The sequence below is a fragment of the Aristolochia californica genome, unplaced genomic scaffold (assembly GCF_029961685.1).
Source record: "Aristolochia californica isolate CCGP_79_NKW_82.1479 unplaced genomic scaffold, dmAriCali1.0.hap1 SCAF_141, whole genome shotgun sequence".
NCBI lineage: Eukaryota > Viridiplantae > Streptophyta > Magnoliopsida > Piperales > Aristolochiaceae > Aristolochia > Aristolochia californica.
Window position 1 is genome coordinate 1 of NW_027181817.1, and position 22,171 is coordinate 22,171.

Below are 22,171 nucleotides of genomic sequence, written 5' to 3' on the forward strand. Positions count from 1 at the left end.
TTCGTATATAATAACAGTGTCTTTCTTCATTTAGTAAGCTAGTTGATCGAGAAACCTGCGCCCAAAGTGCTTTCGCGAAAGCCGGTCACCGTTTGGCTAAGATCCTTGATGACTTATGAAGAAAGCCAGACTTCAAACAGTAGGGCAAAGAACATAACATTATAATATGAATGATATCTGAGAATAATAGCTAAGTGTAGCCTGTGACCTTCAAAGCTTGCTCAATTCTCCTTCCCTTTCCCTTCATATTCTGTTGAAACTCATTCCCCTACCCCGGCAACTCACTCTTTGCCAGTGAAGTCCTCCCACATCTTGACCCACTCGCTCGCTATCTACCTTCCCCACCGCCCTTCTTCAATAATTTCCGAGACCTTCGCAACACTAGACAAAGCGGTATCATTGCGTAATCTATCCCCAAAAGAATCAATAAGGCGGCCCACCGGGAGCCACGGGTCGAACCATAAATTAGTGGTGGACCCATCTCCAATGAGATGTCGGATACACCATGTAGCGAAGTCCCTAACACGAAGAATGCCTCGCCAAGCCCAAGAACAATCCCAAGGAATCTCTTTTTTCTTTTTTTATTATAATTAGAATGAATTATGAGAATAATTCTAATAATAGCTAAGCGGGCACTAAAGCTGCAAGTAAGCTCTCGGGCTCGGTTTTTCCTGAACCCATAGTTCTAGTTTCTCTCGAAATAAGATATTTCTTTTCTTCCGAAGTCGCATTTCCCGCAGCAGCATCCAAAGCAGCAGCTAAAGCCTCATTCCGGACTGAGACCGTAGAAGAGTAATCATTTACCTAGGTCACTTGCCGAATCTCAAGGTAGAGACGAAGCTTCCGAAGACCCTGAATCCACGGGTCCAGGTAATGTGAATAGATAGGTATAGGCCCTTTCGGCCTGACCGAACTGAAATCAAAGGGGCGCAACGGCTTTTCATAGGCGGAGGCTTGAGCGCTTTCTGGCTCGCTTCAAGCCTGAAAACGCAAGATGTTTTCTTTCTACTTGGCTAAGATGTCTTCTTTCTTTCATTCTCATTGATGAATGAATTTGCATTTCATTCTTTCATTATCTTTCTAAATTGATGAATGAATTTGCAAGGATGTCTTATTTCTTTCATTAGAATTTCTGAAATTCTTTACATTTCTTTCTTGAATTCTCATTTCTAAATTCCTTTTTGAACGAATTATATGTATAATTCTTCTTCTTTTTAAATCTATTTTACCCCGTTGCTTGTACTTTGATTGTCGAGATTGGGTTGGTGTTCAGTGTACCTATCTGTATCGAAAATCAAAGAATGAAATTACAATGAATGAAATTGAATTTCAAAAGAAAGAAAAAGAATGCCAAACGCGCTACGGCTTTCGCGCTTGAGTTTGATTGCTCCCTGCATTCGGGGTGAATGAGCCAGTTCCGTTCTAATCTGAACGGGACGGGATAGGACCAAGGGTAGGAGACTGATTAATCCGGGCGGAAGTCAGATATAGAATTAGGAATCACTTGACGTTTGACCTTGACAAAAGACAGCGCCTCCTCACTTACTAGCATACGATCAATTCTCTCCAGAATTCTATCTCTTCCTCTCCTTATCTTTGTCCAGGTGAAGAATCCACTTGATGGAGACCAGAAAGAAGAGGCTTTCCTGGAAAGATTAGAATTCCTCTATTAGATTAGCATTCCCCAATCTACCGCCGCTGCTATCTTAGACAACTATTGAAGTGAAGATCCAAAGGCGAACAGCCACCTAAACGAGTTCTGCGGCTACCGACGATCGCAAGTTTGGTTGGTAAGTAGGCTTTCGAGGCTCAACTACTTCACTAGCTGAGGCACTTCTAGCGGACCTACCGATCATGCAGGGGAATCCAGCAAGAATAGGCCAAAAAGCGTAGGCTTGTTTCCTGCGCTCACGCCTGCGAGCGAAGCGCTCAAAGCGATGCGAGCCAGCTTGTAGTAAGAGGGGGGCACTTGCAGCCTTATCTCGCGTTTTCACTGCCCGCCGTACGTGACTTAGCAAGCGTTTGGCATTCTTTTTCTTTCTTTGTTTTATTTCAGAATGAGAATTGAAGAAATGAATTGAATTGAATAAAGACGAATGAAAGAATGAAATGCAAATGAATGAAATGAGAATGAAAGAAAGAAGACATCCTTTCCTTGAAAATGAATGAATCAATGATAATGAAAGAAAGAAGACATCTGATCTTAGAAAGAAAGAAGTCTGACAAAGAATGAAATGACATTCATTGTCATTTCATTCTTTCTTTCATTTTCTTTTCTAAATGATAATGAAGAAAGAAAACTGTTAGAAATGAATGGTTCAATTCCGGGCATTTCCCACATCCCCCATGAGCTAATTTAGGGAGTCGTTCGGTGTCGGGCCGCTTGCGCTGTGTCCTTGGGACCCACCCCACCAGGACGAGGGAAAAAGAACCTCCGATCCTGTGTCCAATGTTTACTTAACCGGCTGAGCTAGCGAAGGTTCTCCCTTGTTTGTTTGTTGCCCTATTAGTAAGCAAGCGACATACTATCAAGTAAGGCGTGAATTGGGCCCTCTTAAGTAAGTTCGAAGCACTAAGAATAATTGGCTGCACTGGAGGTTCGCTACTGGTTGAACTAACTATAATTATAGGGCCCTTACTTCGCTACCGCTTGGTCCTTGCCAACTTACTAATAGGGCGCCTCTCGTTTCCAAGACCTGAATTGAGAAAGCTGCCAGGGATTCGAGAAAGATTGAATAGCTAACCGCATTCCGAGATCTCATGTCTTGCCGCGATTCCGGGAGCTGATGAAGAATCTTCGAGAAAGAAATGCCACCGGTCAAGAAGTGGCAGATCGCGATTATCTGGCGTAGCAGCTCTCTCTATGTGGAGGAGGTAATGAGGCACAGGAAGGCCGCCCTCCGCCCAGAACATATCAGGGCCGGGTCCTTGCTACTAAACTGCGTCATTTCGGGTTCGATTGGAAACAGAAATGGACCAACCGGCCGGAAAAGAAGGACCCGACCTATCGTGGCGTGGTAAAGGTATTGTCTGTGGTGTTACTACAAAGAAAGACCCTTATAGGGCATCGAACAGGTTCGACTCTAATCCTTCCCGAACCGAAGGTTCAATCTTTTTCAATGAAATGAAATTTCATTCAATGAAACCGTAGCGCGCGCGGTTAAACCAACGGTGACACGGTTGAACCTTTGCGAAGTATTGTTGGTTAATTACAACCTGAGCTGAGTGAGGGATCAGATAAACCGACGCGAAGTTGGGTCTCTATAATTTAGCGAAGTCAGGGGCTCTTGATTTTGTTCATTATAAAAGCTTGCCCCCGTTTACTACGTACGGTTACTTCTGTAGGAGCAGGAAGAACCGGAAGCGGGCTCCTCCACTCCTTCTATTCACTATTGCTTATAGGGCCCGGATCCTGCATTACCACCGGTCCAATTGGTGAATGCCACCACTAGGGTTGCTCCCGGAATTTCCCTGAACTATATCACCAAGTTCGGTTGCACCCGAAGGGCCTGATTTCTGCTCGTTCCCCTTAGAATAGAAAGGGATACCGGTAGCGAAGGTGAAAAGCGGGTGAAACGGACCAGAGTTCAACCAGTAGCGAAGGTATTGGACTCCCGGGGCAGTAGCTTTGTGAAGGCCGATCGAATCAGCGAGTGGAAGTGCTAGTAAAATAAAGCCTTCCTTGATCACTTATGGATTCCGGGCTGTGTGAAGAAAGGGCTTTTGTTCCCCTTTATCTTCAGCTGAGCTTTAGAGCCCTATTAGTAAGCCCTATATTAGTAAGGGGAGATAAGAGATCTCCACTCGGACACTACAGAGGTGCAATCTAGAGCGGACAGTAAGATCTTCCATTTCCGCTACTCTCGGCTTGACTGATTGATGATGGAGCGATTCATTCTCCTAAGTCCGGCGGGATAGAACTAATTTCTTTCCGATGTTGGAGTATGCTCTCCTAGGAAAAGGAGTTTTTCAATGCCTCTTTCTGACCCGGAAAACTACAATAGCAACTTTGGGTACCTGCCTTAGCAGCAGGGAGCACTGAGCAATGGGGGGGGGGATGAGCTGGCATTAGACTTTACGATTGAACACCCCAGACAAAAAACGTGAGCCTTTAAGCTGAAAAACCGCCCCATATGCGATAAGGGCGAGACGGCTTTGAAGCTGGGTTCGCCTCCTTAGCTTTAGAGAGAAGACAAGACGGCTAAGGAAGTCCGCTGCTATAATTCAAAAAAGAGAAATGAAAGAAAGAATGAAATGCAAATTCATTCAATTCTAATTCAAGAAAGAAGACATCCTTGCAAATTCATTCAATTCTAATTAAAGAAAGAATCCTTTGGCAAATGAATGAAATGAGAATGAATTTCTTAAATGAGAATGAAAGAAAGAAGACTATTTTCACTTGCAAATTCATGTTACAATTCATGAAATGCAATTCATTTCTTCAATGAGAATGAAAGAAAGAGAAAGATAAAGAAAGAAGACAAAGAATGAAATGACAATGAATGAAATGAATTTCTTCAATGATAATGAATTTCTTCAATGAGAATGAAAGAAAGAATTGAAGAAATTCTAATTCAAGAAAGAAGACATCCTTGTTGGACATCCTTGTAAATGAATGTTGAATTTCTTGGATCCAGTTTTTCTTTTTTGCGGTAGAGGAAATGGTGACAGAGGCCTAGTAAGAAGCACCGGGAGTTCTTTATTAAGTTATCGATCCAGTTGGAATTCTAACGGGCCCCGAACCACACTGATTACTTATCTTCATTCGCACTAAAGAACTGGTGTCTCACGCACGAGCAATTGGTTTTTCCGATGAGTGATAGCAAAGTCTACCTCGCTGTGAAGGTAGAGGAAGCGAGAGCACTCGCAGTTTACCCGGTTCCAGGGATAGATTCATCAGTAGCATATCAATATCGAGATAGCCCATTGTTCTGGTTTATATTCCCGGTTACTCGGCTCCAAAAGCACCAAGATTAACCAATTTAATCACAGGCAGACTTGTTTGATACGCCTAACAACCATCCATACATATGCGTATCCCCCAAGATCGCCCCTTATGGCGCGAGGGGTATAGGCTCTCCCTCTTGGGAAGAACAAGTCAAGCTCGTGGGTTGCCAGAGGTCACCTTAGCCAACGACCCACGGCGGGCGAAAGTCCTTGGAGGCTCGACTCCGCCCTCCCGCTCTGTCGTGCCGGAAAGGATAAGCCCGGGTCTGGCGGCTTATGGCCCCCAGGCTAACGGTCCAGCACGAAGTAGACCGGTACCCCTTTATCTGGACAGATTACCCCGTACCTTCCCTACTTAACGTCTGACCCTCTTAGCCCGCCCATCTGGGCAACTCCCAGGTGGGTACTGCCCCGTGTAGCTCGGGGTGGGGGGAGGCGGACTTTTTATGCGCCATGGGTCTCGGGCCATATTGAGCGCCATATCAAGCAGCTTATTAAGCGCCATATTTAGTGCCATATCATGCGCCTCGTATATAGCCCTTTCCAGCTCCCAATTATGCGACATACGTAGTGCCATATCAAAGGTATATTAAGCGCCTAGATGACTGTTACTCCTGTCACGTAGGATGACTCAAGTCCTGACATTTCCGAAGGTAAGGAGATAGCAGATTTTAGCTCTTATTATTATATTATGGTAGCCCTCAATAACCTCATAACCGGTGTTTCCTTCCCTATGTGCTCTGGGCGGATCGGGCAGGTCCTACCGGCCCAACCCGCCCCGCCCCCAAAAACAAAAAGAACATAGCGGGGAGTCGACCCATATATACTTGCTTAGAGGGCGGGGCTTGCCTCTTGCAGGGACACATGGGATCTTATGCGTCACGGCATGAACCTGACCTTGAGGTCTGTCGTGAGAAGAAAAGCAGCTGTTGGCCCTTTCCTCTTCCGCTCCCAGCAAGGGCCGGCAATAACTGCTTACCGGCGGTAGCCGAATTCTCCGGCTGGATTGGATCCTACTTTCTTTTCCCGACGAGGGAAAAAGTACCACAATTCATGCTCGGCTAGCCGGGCACAAAAGCTTTGACAGGGAAATTGGGCCTGGCAAGCAATTCATGACTGCTATAGTTACTGAAATTGAAACGGGGAAAACATGGAAAATCACCAATGTTTATGGCAGCAACTTTTGCTCTGGTAGAAGGGAGCTATGGAAGCACCCCAGGACTATAAAGCTAGCGCTCACGCCCCTTGTAGCAATAGGGCACTGCAACTGCTGGTTCGGCAATAAGCGCCCTCTGTAGTAAAGGTGCTCCGCCCCTTGTATACAGAGAGCCTACGGCGCCTCTTGCTACAAGGGGCGCAGCCCCTTGTAGCAAGAGAGCCATAGGCGAGAGCCATAGGCGCCTCTTGCTACAAGGGGCGTGTGCGGTGCCCCCTATGGCCTTTGGGCTTGTGCGCGTTGTGCCCGCGGGCAGCAAGTGCCCCCTATTACTACTTTGTGCTCCGCCCCTAGTATACAGAGAGCCTACGGCGCCTATTACTACTTGGGGCTTGTGCGCTTAATCTAGTCATTCTTCGAAAGGTTTTTCTCTACCATTACCATTAAGCTATTTCCGCCCACAGAGTCGAAGATGTTAGAGTTATCCATAATTGTTTAGCTCTGAGCATTCGGCCTCCCACCGCGAGACCCGGTTGGCAAACCGAAATACTACCCTTTTACTGTGCCGTTCCATAACAATTCTCTCATGATTTGATCTATACGCTCTTCCACCCCTGTCAAGGTTCTATCAAAGATTTCCCCACTTTTTGAAGTTTGACTCTTCCAGGGAGCGATAGCCACCGTACCGATTGCGGAAGTTCAATTATTCTTCGTTGGATTTGCTCTATGACCGCTTACCAGTCTTTCAGGCTTGTCTTTTCCCGGGGACTTACTTGACTTTATATGAATAGATTTCACTCCTAGCTGCACTGATGCCCATAATCTCTTTTTTTCTTTTCTGGGCTCTCTTCTCTTAGAGGAGCTTTTCAAAGAGTGAATTGCTGCTCCAGAGGCTCTGCAGAACTGCTCTAGAATTTCTCGGAGACCCTTCCTTGGATGATGCTTCCCCTACTAGTTTCGTGTAATCGGCGAAAAGCCAATGATTCATTGCTCTTGCTGTCGGGGCTAGAAGCATACATACCTGATCTCCCCCCTTCTTCCATTGCTCTGTTGAGTCATCTACCCAGGATTTCGGCATTCATTATGTATAGGTAGGGGGATTCACTGCAAATACTAGCTTCCTGGTCTGCGTCTGCCATTTACCATTGCAGCAATCCTTTGAAATGCAGGGCTCTTATTAAAGAAAGATTATTTGAAAGATGAATCTCAAATTTAGCCTGTCATATGCGCTGTCCATGTCCAGTTTGACTATCATCCGTCTTCTTTTCTTTTCCCTCGTTTGGCTTCATAGATTGCTTCTTGGACACTACATATGTTCTCCGTGATGCTTCTGTCCTTTTTTACCCTTCTTCCTTGCTGTGAATGAAGTTCTTTCTCCCCAATCTGTTTGCTATGACCTTTGTCGCTGTGGAAGGTCTGAATCTCTCTAACTTCTCAGGTCTGGTTTCCTTTGGGATCAGGGAGATAAATGATGAGTTTACTGACCCATTTCCCCTAAATTCCACTAGATCTCGTTGAAAGTAGTCCCGGAATAGGTTAACTTGAAAGCCGTCCGGGCCTGGGGCTTTATTTGGCTTGCTCTCGAATATTACCTAATAGTTTCAGTACTCACTGGTTCATCTTTGAATGTGTCATTCCCAGTGGATCCTATCTATTTTCCAGCATCCTTTCTTGGCTTGCTCTTCTATCACCTCTTCTCCATCCAGTTTTTTGCTGAAGAAAGAAGGTTGTTGCCTCGCCTCTTTCTCCTTCTTGATCTCGTCTCGTTTGTGGGTTCCCTGGTCATTCTGAATTGAAGCTATGAAGTTGGAATTTCGACGATTGACAATGCTTAGCAACCGTATTGAGAAATCGTCTGAGAATCTCTTCTTTTCCAGTTTCTAATGGTTGCTCTAATATACCCAGCTTCCTTCTCACATAGTTAATCTGTTGCATCCTATTTTGTGATTTACCTTTTTCTTATTTCAAGTTTCGTTCTTATATCCACTTCAGTCTTCCTTTCTTTCCTCCCTGTCTTTCTGGAAGCTCAAGGTCCAGGATTTGAGCTTTGCTTTGAGAAGACAGGAGGGTGAAACTTTTCCTTCTCCACTTGCTGCTGGATGGTTCAGAACACCCTGGATTCTCAAACCATGTCTGATCACATCTGAATGGAATGGGTCCCAGCTTTGGCCGTTCTAGGCAGTTATGTTCTACTGGCCTGTGATCAGAGACAAAACTTGGGATGACAGCCATCTAATTCTGCCCAGGAGCCCAGCTTCAAAAGAAGGCCACGCCGCAAGCGCACAAGCCCCAAGCCTACAATAGCAATAGTAGCCATGCGGGCCCCTTTACACAATAGGGGCGTGTGCGCTTAGCCCCAAAGCATAGGGGGCAACTAGCGCACAAGCCTTAGGGCACTTGACGCCCGGCGGCTTGTGCGCTAGCTGTGCCCGCTTTAGTGTGCGCTGTGCGTATGGCAGCAAGTGCCCGGCGGCTTGTGCGCTAGCGTAAGGCTCCCTCCCACTTCCCTCCGAGTCAGATTTTTTCCGGAATTGTTGTCAAGTGAAAATGGATAACTTCATTGTTGGAACTAAACTATTTGAACACGACGTTTCCTGGGGAGTCGGCATCCATTATGTGGAAGTTGGGTCACATCGTGGATGTACATAATTTGAGATTGATCTCCTACTCCTTCACTTCGCTTACACTCAGCAAAGGTATAACCTTCTCTCCAGCTCAAGATCACAGCTTTCTTTTTCCTGAAAAAAGTGGATCCTTTCACTTTCATTACAACCGACTTCATCCCCATCTTTCTGGCGGATCGCCCTACATGTTCTGCAGTTGCTCCAGCTGCATACCGAGAAAGACGAGACCCCCCTTTTCTTTCCTCCAAACAACCTGCGGAGGCCCCAGTTTTTTTATTCCCCCTAGCATCCGTCACGGTAACAAAGGTCTTATTGTGGATCGGTGGTAAATGGACAAAATCTTTGTTTTTCCGCTCCAATTGCTCATCTTCCTCCGAGATGCTCTGTACGAAGTTCATGGATTTGAAACTCCTGTCCGCAATAACTTGTTGCTCTACGCGCTCGGCCGTCGTTTTTTCCTGGGGCATCGTATTAGAAGTGAATTTAGCTAATAAGTCTTCCATGGATCCATAAGACACAAGAAACTCTACTCTTAATCCCAGAGCCGCAATTATTGAGACAGCTTTAAGATCTTGTTCGTAGTTTCAGATAAGAATTGTGCTCAGTGGTTACTGAGAAATGCGTGGGAGAAGGTGCACTATTAGTTGTAGTTGAACCATGTCTCTCGGATCTCTCGGAAGAGCCTTTGGGTTACTGGGCTACGGTTTCCTTGAGGCATGGTTTGAGCCCCGCTTCAAAAAGTGCCCCTCTTGCGTACAGGGGCTTTCTACCTGATAGCAAGAGTGCCTACGGCACCTATTGCTACTTTGGGCGTGTGCTAGCGCACAAGCCGCCGGGCACTGCAGCCCCTATTGCTATAAGGGGCGTGTGCGAAGTGTGCGAAGAACTCGGTCTTAGTCTGACTTCGGGAAGAGCAATTCCCTTTCTTTTAGCTGTAATCAGAATTGACTTATCTAGCCCATCCACACCTATTATTTATGATGATAGAGAACCCGGGACATTCAAACACTGGAAGAACCTCTTGGATTGGATCTCAGCAAAGGGAGAGGAACCACTACGTACAGAGTTTGTAACAGCAAAAGGGACAAGCCCACCGGGTTGAGAACAACCATAGTACCTAGATAACCTAAACCTTTGTACATGAATGAATGCACAAAAACGACTCCCTATAGTTATCTATCTTTCTATCCAGATATATACGAGATCTCCTACCTATCAGTCACCGACTTGATACATACGGGAACAACCCACCAAGACATCAAGGATTTGAAGATATTATATTCGAGCATGGCACCGGTAGCTAATGAATGCGAGGACCCATAGCTCCATTTCAAAGTCCTATCATCTATGCTGCATTTCCAACACACTGGACCTTAGCTGTTCTCCGCTGGGGAAATAGCTACTTCTAGCCTGAAGAGTAATGCATGAAATCATGGAGTGGGCTTCTTCGTTACCTCGGGTTGGGATCTTCCCCCGAAACGATAGAAGAGATGGCTCCCGATCATACACTCATGACTTGCATAAAAAATCATCCGGCTGGCCGGCCCTGTTTCGCTACAAGTTTCGATCTTGGCAAAGAAGTTTCATTTACCACCAGCACCAACTCAGATTGAAGACGGCTCTTCCTTGCTAGTCGAAAAGGCAGTTTTTTTCAATCTCGCGAGGACAGCCCCAAGATTACTCAGCTGAGGGCTGCAATCTTTTTTCGATAAAAAAGCAGCTCTGACCTCTCTTCTGGCTTAATACATAGATGTTTTTGCATGGTCTTATCGGTCCCGATTCCTCCTTGGTAGAGTAGCACCGCTTGGTTGTACGGTCCGATGCCAAGCCGGTTAAGCAGGAATTGAGGAAAATGCATCATAAAGTTATGAGCTCCTTCGGTTAAAAAAGGCAGGAATTCGTGCGCTCTTGGAGGTATCAAAACATTCGTCCCATTGATTATGAAGATCGGATCTCCTTGTCCCAGTTTCCTTGGCCACTGGGGGCATCAGAATCCGCAGTGATTTCGGAGATATAAAATAATTGTCCAAAGTAGTTCCTTTGCCCAACATTGATATGATTGTTAATCCCACTGCTGGTAGCTTCTGTCTCTTATTGATTGATTTTCCAGTGTTAATCAGGCCTAGCTTGACGCGCCCCTACTAGTAAAGGGAAAACTCCAGTGCGCGCTAGCTGCACGCGAAAGCCAGCGAGCGAGAAAAGCGAAGCGAGCCAGCTTGACTCCATAGGGGGGCTTTCAAGCGCACACGCCCCTTATAGCAATAGGAGCCAAGGGGCGTGTGCGCATGGCAGCAAGTGGGCCCAAAGTTGCAAGAGGGGCACTTTTTGAAGCCCGCTCGATTTCGAGATGTAAAAGAGAAGAAAGAGCTCGCGAGAAAGCTGCAGTGCCCTATGGCTAAGGGGCTTGTGCGCTAGAAGTGACAATTGGTAAAAAGTCTCGATTCCGAGGAAGAAGGATCTGTTCCCATGTAGTCGGGGCCGGCCACACCGGGGAATCTCACTAATTGGAAGGAAGAGGAGGGCTTCGATCCATTGTTATTCGGTTCCTCGGTGTAGAGAGATCTCTGCCATAAAACAGAGAGCTCGTAGGCCTTATTCTGCAGATCAAAGAGCTTCGTAATTCCCCATTCATCCGAAGTAGTATAGTAACGAACAGAGGCATGATGGGCCAACTACTACGACTACATGCGCATCTAGTGCTGTGGCTTGGAAGCAAGCTACCTTGACCATCTTCCGAAGTTCTAAATAATCTACTGATCAAACGCTGTAGGAGCGGACTGCTCTACATTCAGCCACGCCACAGTTACCCCCGAAGCGCAACGGACGGGACGAAATCAGGCAGCCAATTGCTGGCTCTGAATAACCAGCCCAGCAAGAAGCTCAATTCTTCCATAACATAACGGGGCGGGGTTGCGCGCGAGCCGAGTGACGTAGGTGCACAAGAGTACTTCGCGCCACAACCATCTCTTTTTTATAGGTTCTACGGACCGATGCCTGCTGCTTCATCTGGGAGAAAAGAATCATAGATATGCCGGGGAAGAACAGCCATAAAAAGATTCCTCGTGTATCATCTGTAGCAGAACTATGAACGGGAGCTAGCAATCCGGACCGTATTGAAGAGGTTCCTGAGACACAGCATGGAAGAGTCACAATATTAAGAAGCGAGGTCCAAGAATTCAGAAGGGGTAGAATTACTGAATGAATACGAGCTGTGGCTAATACCCGAGGCATAAAAGAAGCATTTTCTACGGGATCCCGAAACCACCAGCCACCCCGACCTAATTCATGATGAGCCCACCAACTTCCTGGCAAGATGCCTACGGTTAAAAACAACCGACATGTCAAGATCCAAATTCGAATGGGTTCCTGGTCCTGGTCAGAGACCACAGTGTTCGCGCCGGCGGTCCAACAAAGAGGCGAAGTAGTGGTATCTTTCTTTCCATTACGAACGACACGCTTCGCCTGCTCCCTCCCCGTGTCCATTAGCGCTCCTGTCCAGAGCGAAGAGAAGGCGAAAAAGCGCCGCCGAAGCTGCATGAGCAGGCTTCTATTGCTACGCAACAATAGAGCAGGATAGCATTTTGCGCCCACATGTTTGAATTTGAGGGTAAAGAGCTCTCTTGTTATACGGGATCCGACGCATCCAGCAGAGCGAAGCAGCGTTCCATTCTTTTCGGCGGCATCCTTCCGCATTGGCGGCGAGTGGAGTGCAACAATCCCATTCATCATTTTTGATCTACATAAGCCAAAGCCCATAGCACTGGCGACGTCTCCGGCATAAATGCAAGGAGGATGTATAGCTGATAATTGATCTTGTGGAACAGGATTTGATTCTGCAAGCGGTTCGGTACGAACGAAGAAATTTCGAACAAAAGGATCGGAACTCGCTGATAGGAAAGGAGAGAAAAACAAAGCAATGCCAACAGCGGAGTCAATCCGCTGTTCATCAATAGACGAAGCTCTCTCTTTTTCATCTCGTGCCAGATGCAACAAAAGATGAGTCCTTTTTCCTTCTCGCGAACCACGGGAGCGCCTAGCGCCCAGAGGAGCAAAGCTCATTTTCCTTCCAGGGTAAAGCGGCGCATAAAAAAGGGCTGGCCCGTCAAAAGTCCGGTTCCTTCGCGAACGAAGTTCAGAATCAACAAGGGTTCGTAGAACTTTGGGAGTGTACAACTCACTTTTTTGTTCGTAACGAGGGAGAGATAGAATGGAGTTCTTCACGAAGTTCGAGACAAAGGAACAAAAAAGAGTTTCTCTATGGCCTCCTCGTTTTGAAACATTATGGCTTTGGGGTCGACCCCGGTAACAAAGAAGGAATCCATAAAAACTTGGGATCCAACACCATGATAAAATACTACCCTCATGATTAGACCATGTCCCTGAGATTTGATAAAAGAAAGGTGCATTAGCGGTTAATACGTTGTAATTGGATAAGTTATTAGGAAGATGACGGAACGAAAGACCAAGGAAAGGAAGAAGAATGCACCAAAATGCAGGTGCTGCACCAAACGCTGGTGGTTGTTTCTTGTTGTAAGTGAATGCAACGAAAAGACCCGGAAATAACGAATAATGAGACAATGAATTTATTGACATTTCGTGCTCATTTCTAAATTGCTTATTCCCATCATCCGGTAACCACAGGATGATCCACAAGAAAGGTGGCAGGATTCGAACCTATGGCCGGCCCGCCCCTGCCCTGCTGGGTTGGGTTGCCGGGTTAGCACCCCTCGTCGCCTCTGTACCCGAAACAGATGCGCTGCGCTACCCAGCGCGTAACCTTGTCTCCCCTACCCCTCTTCTTGTTGTGCCATTACCAATCGCGGGTAACCCCCGGGCCGGCCGCCCCTGACCTAATAAGAACGATGATCCTTATGACCAAACAAGGACCAGCCAACGGACCACGATCCAGGGAGGCTCGAAAGCCTAAGCGCTCAAGCCGACGGCGCTCACGCCTGCGAGCGAAGCGCGGGTGCCACTATTGCTATAAGGAGCCAAGGGGCGTGTGCGCATGGCAGCAAGTGGGCAAAAAATTGCAAGAGGGGGGCACGACGGCTCACTCAAGCCAACGGCCTCTGCAGCTGCAGTGCCCGCGGGCACTCTAAGCCCGCAAGGGCAGCAAAGCAAGTGCCCGCGGGCTTGTGCGCTAGAAGCCGGCGAGCTTCGTCTCGCTTTGATTTGAGCGCTCACTTCAGCTGGGGCTTGCTGGGCTCTCTCTGATCGAAATGTGGGCTCACTGAAACTCGCATTTCGATAGTGTGAAAAGAAAACTTGGAAATGAAACCAACATTATTTCTTCCTCTAGAAGTTGGGGTTCTTTGTTCTGTTATCAACTCGTATACTTATACTTACCTTATTATTCCGGTTCTCAACTCAAATAGAAGACCTTATTCTAGCTCTTGACACCTTCGGAGCCTTTTTCTAAACTCCCCAATCCAATCCTCATAACGCTTCTCTCTTTTCGTCACCCCTATAGCTCATGTTCATGGCTCACCCGGTCTATCAAGTTCAGAACAGAAGACATATTGCTTTCTTGAATGCTTGTTTGTAAACAGCCAATTCGTCGCTCAGAGAGGAAAGAACGGGAGGCGTCGTCGGAATGTGGAACGGTGGACGCAGAAAGAACTCCAGAAGTTCCCAGTCAACTATTATCCCTGGAATGCGCTTCGGGGTTGCTTGCATTGGTTCTTGAACCGCTCTCAGCTTTGAATAGCGTAGCTTCGTACCCGAACAATAATCGGATCCGGGCCTAAGACCTTGTGTTCGGCCTGAAACAACTGTATGTAGTAGAGAGAGGCGGCGCCGAAAGGCTATCAACGTATACGTATATAGATATAGTGAGTGTGCGTGCAGGGTGTACCACTTACGAGAAAGAACCCCAAGTCAGTCAAGTAGTTAACCAAACACAAGTAAGTAGTTCGTCAGTCCTTGCCAACTTACTAATAGGGCGCCTCCCGTTCTTTCTTCTTCATTTCATCATCTTTGTTGTGTTGTTCCGTTCATAGGTCCCAAGTCTGTCTCCTCCCTCTTCTTAAGTTAAGAAAAAGAAGAATGCTTCTTGATTGAACGAACATTGTCAGAACCACCACAGGCCACCCACGTCTATTTTATATTTTGAACAAAAAGGCAAAGGCCTCCATAATCCTATATATTTAGATTTTGCCTTTTGATTGGAGTCCATAATAACTGGCAGGTTTCATTAATGAAAAGAAAAGCAGAGGCCCGCATCTGCTAGCATTGTGGTTTGGAATATATTCTTTATCAATGGCCCACCCTTTCTTTGAACCTTGTCAATGATCGAACTTACAGATATGAACTGAGTGCCATTTGATGAGTCACTGAGAACAAGGGAGAGGGAAATGGAAAGGATGAAGTAATGAAAGAGGAAGTCATTGCTAGTAGTAACGACTTGTCACGATCCATTGGTTCATATAGAATCCATGTCCTAGGTGTATCAAAAAACATGATTTTCGCTAAGCGTATATAATAAAATAGAGTGAAAGGGGCCACCCCAAGACCTTGGGGGTACTAACTAACAGCTGAGTCCTCTCCGAACCGCAGGAGATAGTTGCCCATCATACGGCTCACCAACTTCACTTGCCTCTCAGGGGGGCTCGCTCCGGGCAGGTTCGGATCACTTACAATACACGGCTCTACGAAGGAAGCTGAAAAACCGCTCAAAGCTAGCGCTCAAGCCCACTTGCTGCCATGCGCACATGCCCCTCTCGCGCGTCAAGCTCTTAAGCGTCAGGGCTACGCACCTGACGCAATTGGTGCTTATCGCACTCTTGCTATCAGGTAGAAAGCCCCTGTAGCAATAGGGCCGTAGGCCCCTATTGCTTGTGCGCTAGTATGGCGTGTGCGCTCGCTCTTCGCACACGCCCAAAGTAGCAAGAGGGGCACTTTTTGAAGCCCCAAGGCCATAAAGCGCACACGCCCTAAGGCTGCAGTGCCCTAAGGCGTGTGCGCTTACACGCCCGCTTCTAGCGCACAAGCCCCAAGTAGTAATAGGCGCCGTAGGCTCTCTTACTACAAGGGGCTACGCACAAAGTAGTAATAGGGGGCTATTCAGCACCTTGTAGTAAGAGGGGCACTTTTTGACGCTTTCTGGCTTGCTTCGCTGCTTCGCTCGCAGGCTTTCACTTGGAGTGCCCTAAGGCTTGTGCGCTTTCTGGCTCGCTTCGCTGCTTCGCTCGCAGGCTTTCGCGCTTTGAGCGAGCGCATCCGCGCTCCGCTCACTGGGTTAGGAGCGTTTTCAAGATGAATCTTTTCCTCTTTTTCGATAAGAAAAAGGTCTTTTCGACTGGGAAATTGGAGTCTGTTTTGTCCACTTTCTCCATCCCCCTCTATCAAAATGAGAAAAAAGGAAGGTGAGCTTGCTTCTTATTCTCGTGTTCGATCTCTTCCATCTCTGCCCCGCTTCCATGTGGGCAGAGACCCCTGTAGAGAATGAAGAGGGGCCAAGGATCTTCCTCTCAACAGTGCTTCTCGAGGCTAAACTCTCCCCCCTGAATAAGTAAGGCCCCATTAGCCTGGGCTGGGGATAAGGAGTAAGGATTGAAGCCCCCCGCCGCTCTGCCAGACACTGGACAGGGGTTAGCTCTGTAAATGTGTAGAGCCAAGTGTAGTGTGGTGTATACGTAGGCACTTCTAGGCCCCTTCCCGGCTACTGGATCACTCCAGTGCTTCGGGTACTACGGACCCTCTGCCATCCATTGCAGCAGAGCCGTTTCATGAGCGGGGGGGCTAAGCGCAGTTCTTTGAATCAAACGTTGAATGAAATCGATTCTTTTTTAGATATTATAATCTCAATCGGATAGGAGGATCTATCTTTCTATTCATATATCTTACTACATCTAAATATAAATAATGTAGCAAGAAGCCCCAAATCCTTGATTTGGCCAGGAAACACTGCACTGCTTTGGGCCCAGGAAGCGAAGGGAATGAGCTCGGCTGCTTCTCCTCCACACACTTTTTTTTTTTCTCCGTGCCCGTTCCGCATGCGCTTCGCGCGCCATTGGCGCTTTGCTCTCCTCTTATTCTTCAGGTTCGGATGGACTTCGCCGTTCTTTCCCAACAAAAAAAGAATAGGCTGTATCACATCGAGATGTCGATTCGTTTTCCGCCCCAATGAGATGGGGAATTAGTCACCTCTTTCCCTTCATCTTTCTGAATCGAGGCCCGGCCCGGCTCGCGTCGTTCCAACAACCGGCGGGGAGCACCTCAGTATACGATCGCGCGCAGTAACTGGGAGTCCTATTACACCTAAGGCCAACTGAAATTCACCAAACCCAGGTTCATCTCGTGTAGTGATTGTGGACTCTACCAAGGATATTGAGTAGACGGTTGATGTCTCTTTATCGACCCTTTCTTTCGTAGCATGCATTCCCATCCGTGTCGCAACTGATTCGGTAAGCTACGTGTCCGGTGCACGGAGAACAGCCTTCGGTCCCCCAAACTGACTTACTCATGGCAACCTTCCGGCCGCCCAACGACCTATAACGCTAGTCACTACTCCCACTGGGGCTAGGAAGTAAGCCCCACAACCCAAAGCGGCGAAGAACAAATAGAATTTGCTACGAAAGCCGGCTAACGGGGGTATTCCTGCGTATGAGAACATAGTAATGGAGAAGGTAATAGCCGAAATAGGATTCGTTTTGGCTAGAGCGCCAAAATCCGCTATATATTTGACACGGGTTTGCCGTAATGCTGGAACTATGGCGAATGCATCTATCGTCATTGATGCATAAATAAAGATACCAATTAGTAGTGATTGAATTCCTTCTATGGTTCCACATGAGAAACCAGTACGAATATAACCTACATGTCCAATCGAACTATGAGCTAGAGGTCTTTTGACTTTCGTTTGGGCCATGGCGGCCAGTGCTCCTAAGATCATAGAAGCAATGCTGCAGAAAAAGAAGATTTGTTGCAATGTAGCTCCATAGGAACCATAAATAGAAACACGTGACATATTTGCAGAAATAGAGATTTTAGGCGCAATAGAAAGGAATGCTGTAACCGGGGTGGGTGAACCCTCATAGATATCAGGTGCCCACATATATAGAGTCAAAAGAGATATGGAGTCCGAAGGGGAGGGGGGTTTTCTTCGGGGCTCGAGAGATGGAATAGATAGGGCCCCACAAGTTGTTAATTCGCCGCTGGGGAATTCACACGAAAGGGAACGAGGAATTCTCAACGAAAAAAGTGCTCTCTGAACCGAACGTGAAAGTGGTTTTCCATCAGACGGCTGTTCCCGTAACTCCACTCTCGACTTGGATTATATATCCAAAAAGGTCCGCTCTTGGCCATTCCACACGCTGCCTAGCAGAGGCGTGGTTATCTGAAGTGGATTCTCTCTTTTGTAGTAGATGCCGAACCTGCTGCCCTATTGCTATAAGGGGGCGGGCGCAGCAGCTACATGGACCCCTTCCTTTCTTTTGTTGCCAGCGCTTTCCCGGGCCGAGCCGGAATTCTTTATTAGAAAGGGCGGGCAAAGCCCGAAGGCTGCTATCCCAATAGGCCTGCGGGCGGAACGAGGAGAGGGCCCGGCAATCATACCACCGCGGTCGAAAAAGCGTGTTCTCTTCGCCCTTCAGATAACACGCACCGTAGGCCTTCTTCGTTTTCGATGAAAAAGAAAGAAAATCTCGATCTCCGAAAGCGTTTTCCTTCCCCAGTGAGCGGAGCGCGGATGCGCTCGCTCAAAGCCAGCGGGCCCCCAAGGTCAAGCTAGCGCACAAGCCCTAAGGCTGCAAGTGCCTTAGGGCAGCAGAGGCCCTCTTGCTACTTTGGGCGTGTGCTGCAAGTGCCTTAGGGCTTGTGCGCTAGTGTCAGGCGCGCGCAGGAGTTTTTCAGCTTCAAACAGTCGCAAACCAATTAATTAGGGCGGAGCGCACCTTTGGTACTTCAGTAGGGCGAGCAGTTTGATAGTGACTTCTTTCGGGCTGCAAGTGCCCCCCTCTCACGTCAGGCGCACACGCCCAAAGTTGCAATAGAGCGAGAAGCCTGCCTATAAAGCGCCTTTACACAATAGGGCCCAATAGGGCAAGCGAGAAGCGCGCGACAAGGTAAAGGTGCGTAGCCCAAAGTCGCAAGAGGGCTGTAGGCCCCTCTTGCTACTTTGGGCGTGTGCGGTGCCCCCTATGGCCTTTGGGCTTGTGCGCTAGCTAGCTAGGCTACTTCAATCTAGGAAAGAGCCGGAAACTCTAGAGGGTCGCCTTTGGAAGCGTTCGCCGGTAACCAAAGCGTCACGACATAATCAAAAGGAAAGAGTGAGGCTCCCCTCATCCATCAACCCGGAAACGAAACGAAGTTCGTTCCCTTTCGTCAAGTAGGTAAGGTAGGCATACGAACCACTGACGCTTTGCCTTAGACTCTATTGGAATGGAACAAAGCAAAGAAGGAGGCTGAATGGAGAAAGGAAAGGGACAAGGGCGGTCTTGCTTGGCGCGAAAGCTGCTGGTTCGGGGGTAGGGTACGGTACTAAAGGTCCTCGGACTTCCAGGCGGTTTTTCTTTTGGGCAGCTGTTCACCGTTGGATCTCGCCAATACAGCCCCCTATAGTTTTCGTTACCGAGATATCTTTTTTTTCTCATTGTTCCCAGGGATTTTTTGGGTAATCAGCTCCCATGCTGCAAACAGTCAAATCAGAACTGAACCTTGTCGCTCTTCTTTCTTTCCTCGTGGGCAGGAAGCACACCAGCTGCGTGCGTTGCGTGATTCCACTGTGTTTTTTGCACTTGACTGGGTGGACAGTTGACCGGAAGATCACTTCGATTCGCCCGGCCAGCAGGCGGGCTAAGTGCTTATCTTGTGTGACAACACTACAGAGCGAGTGGCTCTTCTAGGCGGGCAGCTGTGTGACAACACTCCAGAGAAAGCGGCGCTTTCGTGTAACATGCTATGGTTTCAACGCCCTTACGAGGTAGTGATGAGTTTCACGCGCTCTAAGCCCGGCCCGCGCGCGGTTAGGAAGATTGGCCGCAATCAGAGCGGTACCACCCACCCTACCCTACCACCTATAGGCGGCTGTCCGTCCTACAGCCGCCCGAAGAGGAACTGCAGTGATCTTGAATAGGGATCCTACAGCGATAGAAAGAATCCCCATAAAAAGACCACTAGATCGAGCACCAGTGATTTCGTATCCGGTCAAAATCTTGGCTAATTGATCGAAGTGGGTAGCTCCAGTAGACCCATAGATCATGGAACAAAGAGGGTGGGTAGGCCCAACCACCACACTACACGTATAGACGCGAACCCCCCTCGTTACCGTACGTGCGACTCTCACCGCATACGGCTCGCACAAAGACTCCTAAATCCATCCCGAGCCTTTTCTTCCACCTCTCCTCTCCAATCCTCGATCACACTTGCCTTCCCCAGGCGCTATGAAATGGGGGGCGCTTCCTTCGCCTATCGTATGTCTCGGTTTGGCTTCGTCCCGAACCTGCGGAGGCATTCTGGCGGACGCGTGCGTGTAGGAATGCCGACTACAGAGACTAACAGACTACGACTACAAGCCGGAAGCGACTCGCTTCTATTCTCGTTGGGATTGGATATAGATGGGGAATCTATAGATCGTAGTAGTTCGCCAACCTCTCTAACTAACATACGATACAATTTCACTTCACGGCACGGCCACAAAAAAGAAAGAGCTTCGCTCGGTTGGCCTTCCTACGCTGACGAATGCCTCCTTTCTCTTCTCTTAAGTCGGAGTGGGAGAGGCAGGATTCGAACCTACGTAGAAAACCATCAACAGATTTACAGTCTGTCGCTTTTAACCACTCGGCCACTCTCCCCTTCCCTGGCCGAGGCCCCCCTCAATGGGTTCCTGAATAAGAAGGAGGGCTGCGTTCTTATTGATTTGATTGAAGGGAACAAGCAACGGCCCGCATGGCCACACCAACCCTCGCGTTAGCGCAGCCGTTTGATTGCTTAGCTAGCGTTCCGGGAGAATCTAGTCATTTAGTCAGTTCATAACAATCTCTGTAAAGCAAGGGGCAAAGCTAATCCGACAGCTTCCCCCTCATGTAGTCGTCGGCCTTCCCCAGCCCCCCTCCTTCGTCGCTTCTGGCTAAGCATCTTTCCGCGGAGGAAAGGAGGCGACTAGTAGCTTCTGGCGAAGCAGCGAGTTCATGAGCAAGTGAATGAACGAGCCAGCTTCAAAAAGTGCCCCTCTGTAGTAAAGGTGCTCCGCCCCTTGTAGTAAGAGAGCCTACGGCGCCTCTGTAGTAAAGGTGCTCCGCCCCTTGTAGTAAGAGAGCCTACGGCGCCTCTGTAGTAAAGGTGCTCCGCCCCTTGTAGTAAGAGAGCCTACGGCGCCTCTTACGTAAAGGGGCTGCAAGTGCCTTAGGGCTTGTGCGCTAGTGTCAGGCGCGCGTACTCTTCTGCTGAGCGAAGCAGCGAGCCTACCCTTCTCGAGCCTACTTAAATAGCTTACGCTTACTAGTCTACTAAAATAGGGCTACAGCAAGCTTGCCCCCGCATTCTTTAGGGTCGCGCCTTACCGCAGGCACTGAATGAATGAGTGGAGATCTTCCTTCCCCCTTGCTAATTACCAAGGACTTCGTTGCCACTAGTGGCGAAGAAAAACTCTACCATCCCACCCAAAAACAACTCGGAGACTGCCAGTCTACAAGAAGCTGGCAGAGCTTTAGCCATTGGACCACATCCATCCTACCTAAACAGTCACCCTTTTCTTGTTCGTTCTTCGAATGGAGCTAGTGGAGACTAATTCCTGGAGCCTAATGAAGATACTACTCCAGTCTTCCCATTCATTCCCAGTGGATCCTTCTTCTTCCTAAGAATTGAACGAACCAAGTTCACCTATACGAGAGTGAGGAAGACATTTCCAACAATCAACTTACCACTTTTGATGTCCCGTTTGACGATTCTGCTAGTTTAGAAACACGGGAGAAGGACAGGGGTCGCTAGGTCAGAAAAGCGATAACTATCAATTCTCCCCAAGTAGGATTTGAACCTACGACCAATCAGTTAACAGCCGACCGCTCTACCACTGAGCTACTGAGGAAGAACTCCCTTAAGGAAGCCGACTCTCGTTCTTTGGACCAACCGCAGACCGGGTTCGTCACTTTGATTTTTTCACATACACCGGGAGAAAAGGTGACGATAGCAATCCCCTTTGCCTCCCCGGCCGGAGAGCCTCCAGGACAAGGGGGCGGCGGTCAACCATCCACTCTCGAGATGCATATTGATCAATCGATCTCTGCGTCCTGCTAAGTAGACTCACTCTACCGAGGGGCAACAAAGGCTGGAACTATTCCTGCCAAAAACTAGGCTTCTAATCCTAGGAGTTTGCAGGTATGAGAGAGTCCCCTCTCTGTCTGTCTCTCCGAGTTTCTACTACAAAGTAGTCTGCTATTCAATCATAGAATCGATTCCGATCAAGCAAGCAGGAGAAGGTTTTCATCTCTCTGCCTGCTCCATG

The 22,171-nt window shown here is 48.1% G+C and overlaps 1 protein-coding gene, 2 non-coding genes and 1 pseudogene across 3 annotated transcripts; 1 reads left to right on the forward strand and 3 right to left on the reverse strand.

Moving 5' to 3' along the window:
* Positions 1–8,516: 8,516 nt before the first annotated feature.
* LOC137951002 (small ribosomal subunit protein uS11m-like) lies at positions 8,517–9,682 on the reverse strand. The gene has a single exon (XM_068797604.1). The coding sequence runs from the start codon at positions 9,228–9,230 to the stop codon at positions 8,673–8,675; it is 558 nt and encodes a 185-aa protein (XP_068653705.1). The 5' UTR covers positions 9,231–9,682; the 3' UTR covers positions 8,517–8,672.
* Positions 9,683–12,508: 2,826 nt separating this feature from the next.
* Positions 12,509–12,798, forward strand: LOC137951003 (uncharacterized; annotated as a pseudogene).
* Positions 12,799–20,439: 7,641 nt separating this feature from the next.
* TRNAY-GUA (transfer RNA tyrosine (anticodon GUA)) lies at positions 20,440–20,522 on the reverse strand. The gene has a single exon. It is a non-coding gene; the product is annotated as a tRNA-Tyr (tRNA).
* A 1,160-nt stretch (positions 20,523–21,682) lies between these two features.
* TRNAN-GUU (transfer RNA asparagine (anticodon GUU)) lies at positions 21,683–21,754 on the reverse strand. The gene has a single exon. It is a non-coding gene; the product is annotated as a tRNA-Asn (tRNA).
* Positions 21,755–22,171: the final 417 nt, after the last annotated feature.

Coding starts and splice junctions, on each gene's coding strand:
- LOC137951002 (XM_068797604.1), bottom strand. CDS start 9,230: ATGGAAGACTTATTAGCTAAATTCACTTCTAATACGATGCCCCAGGAA.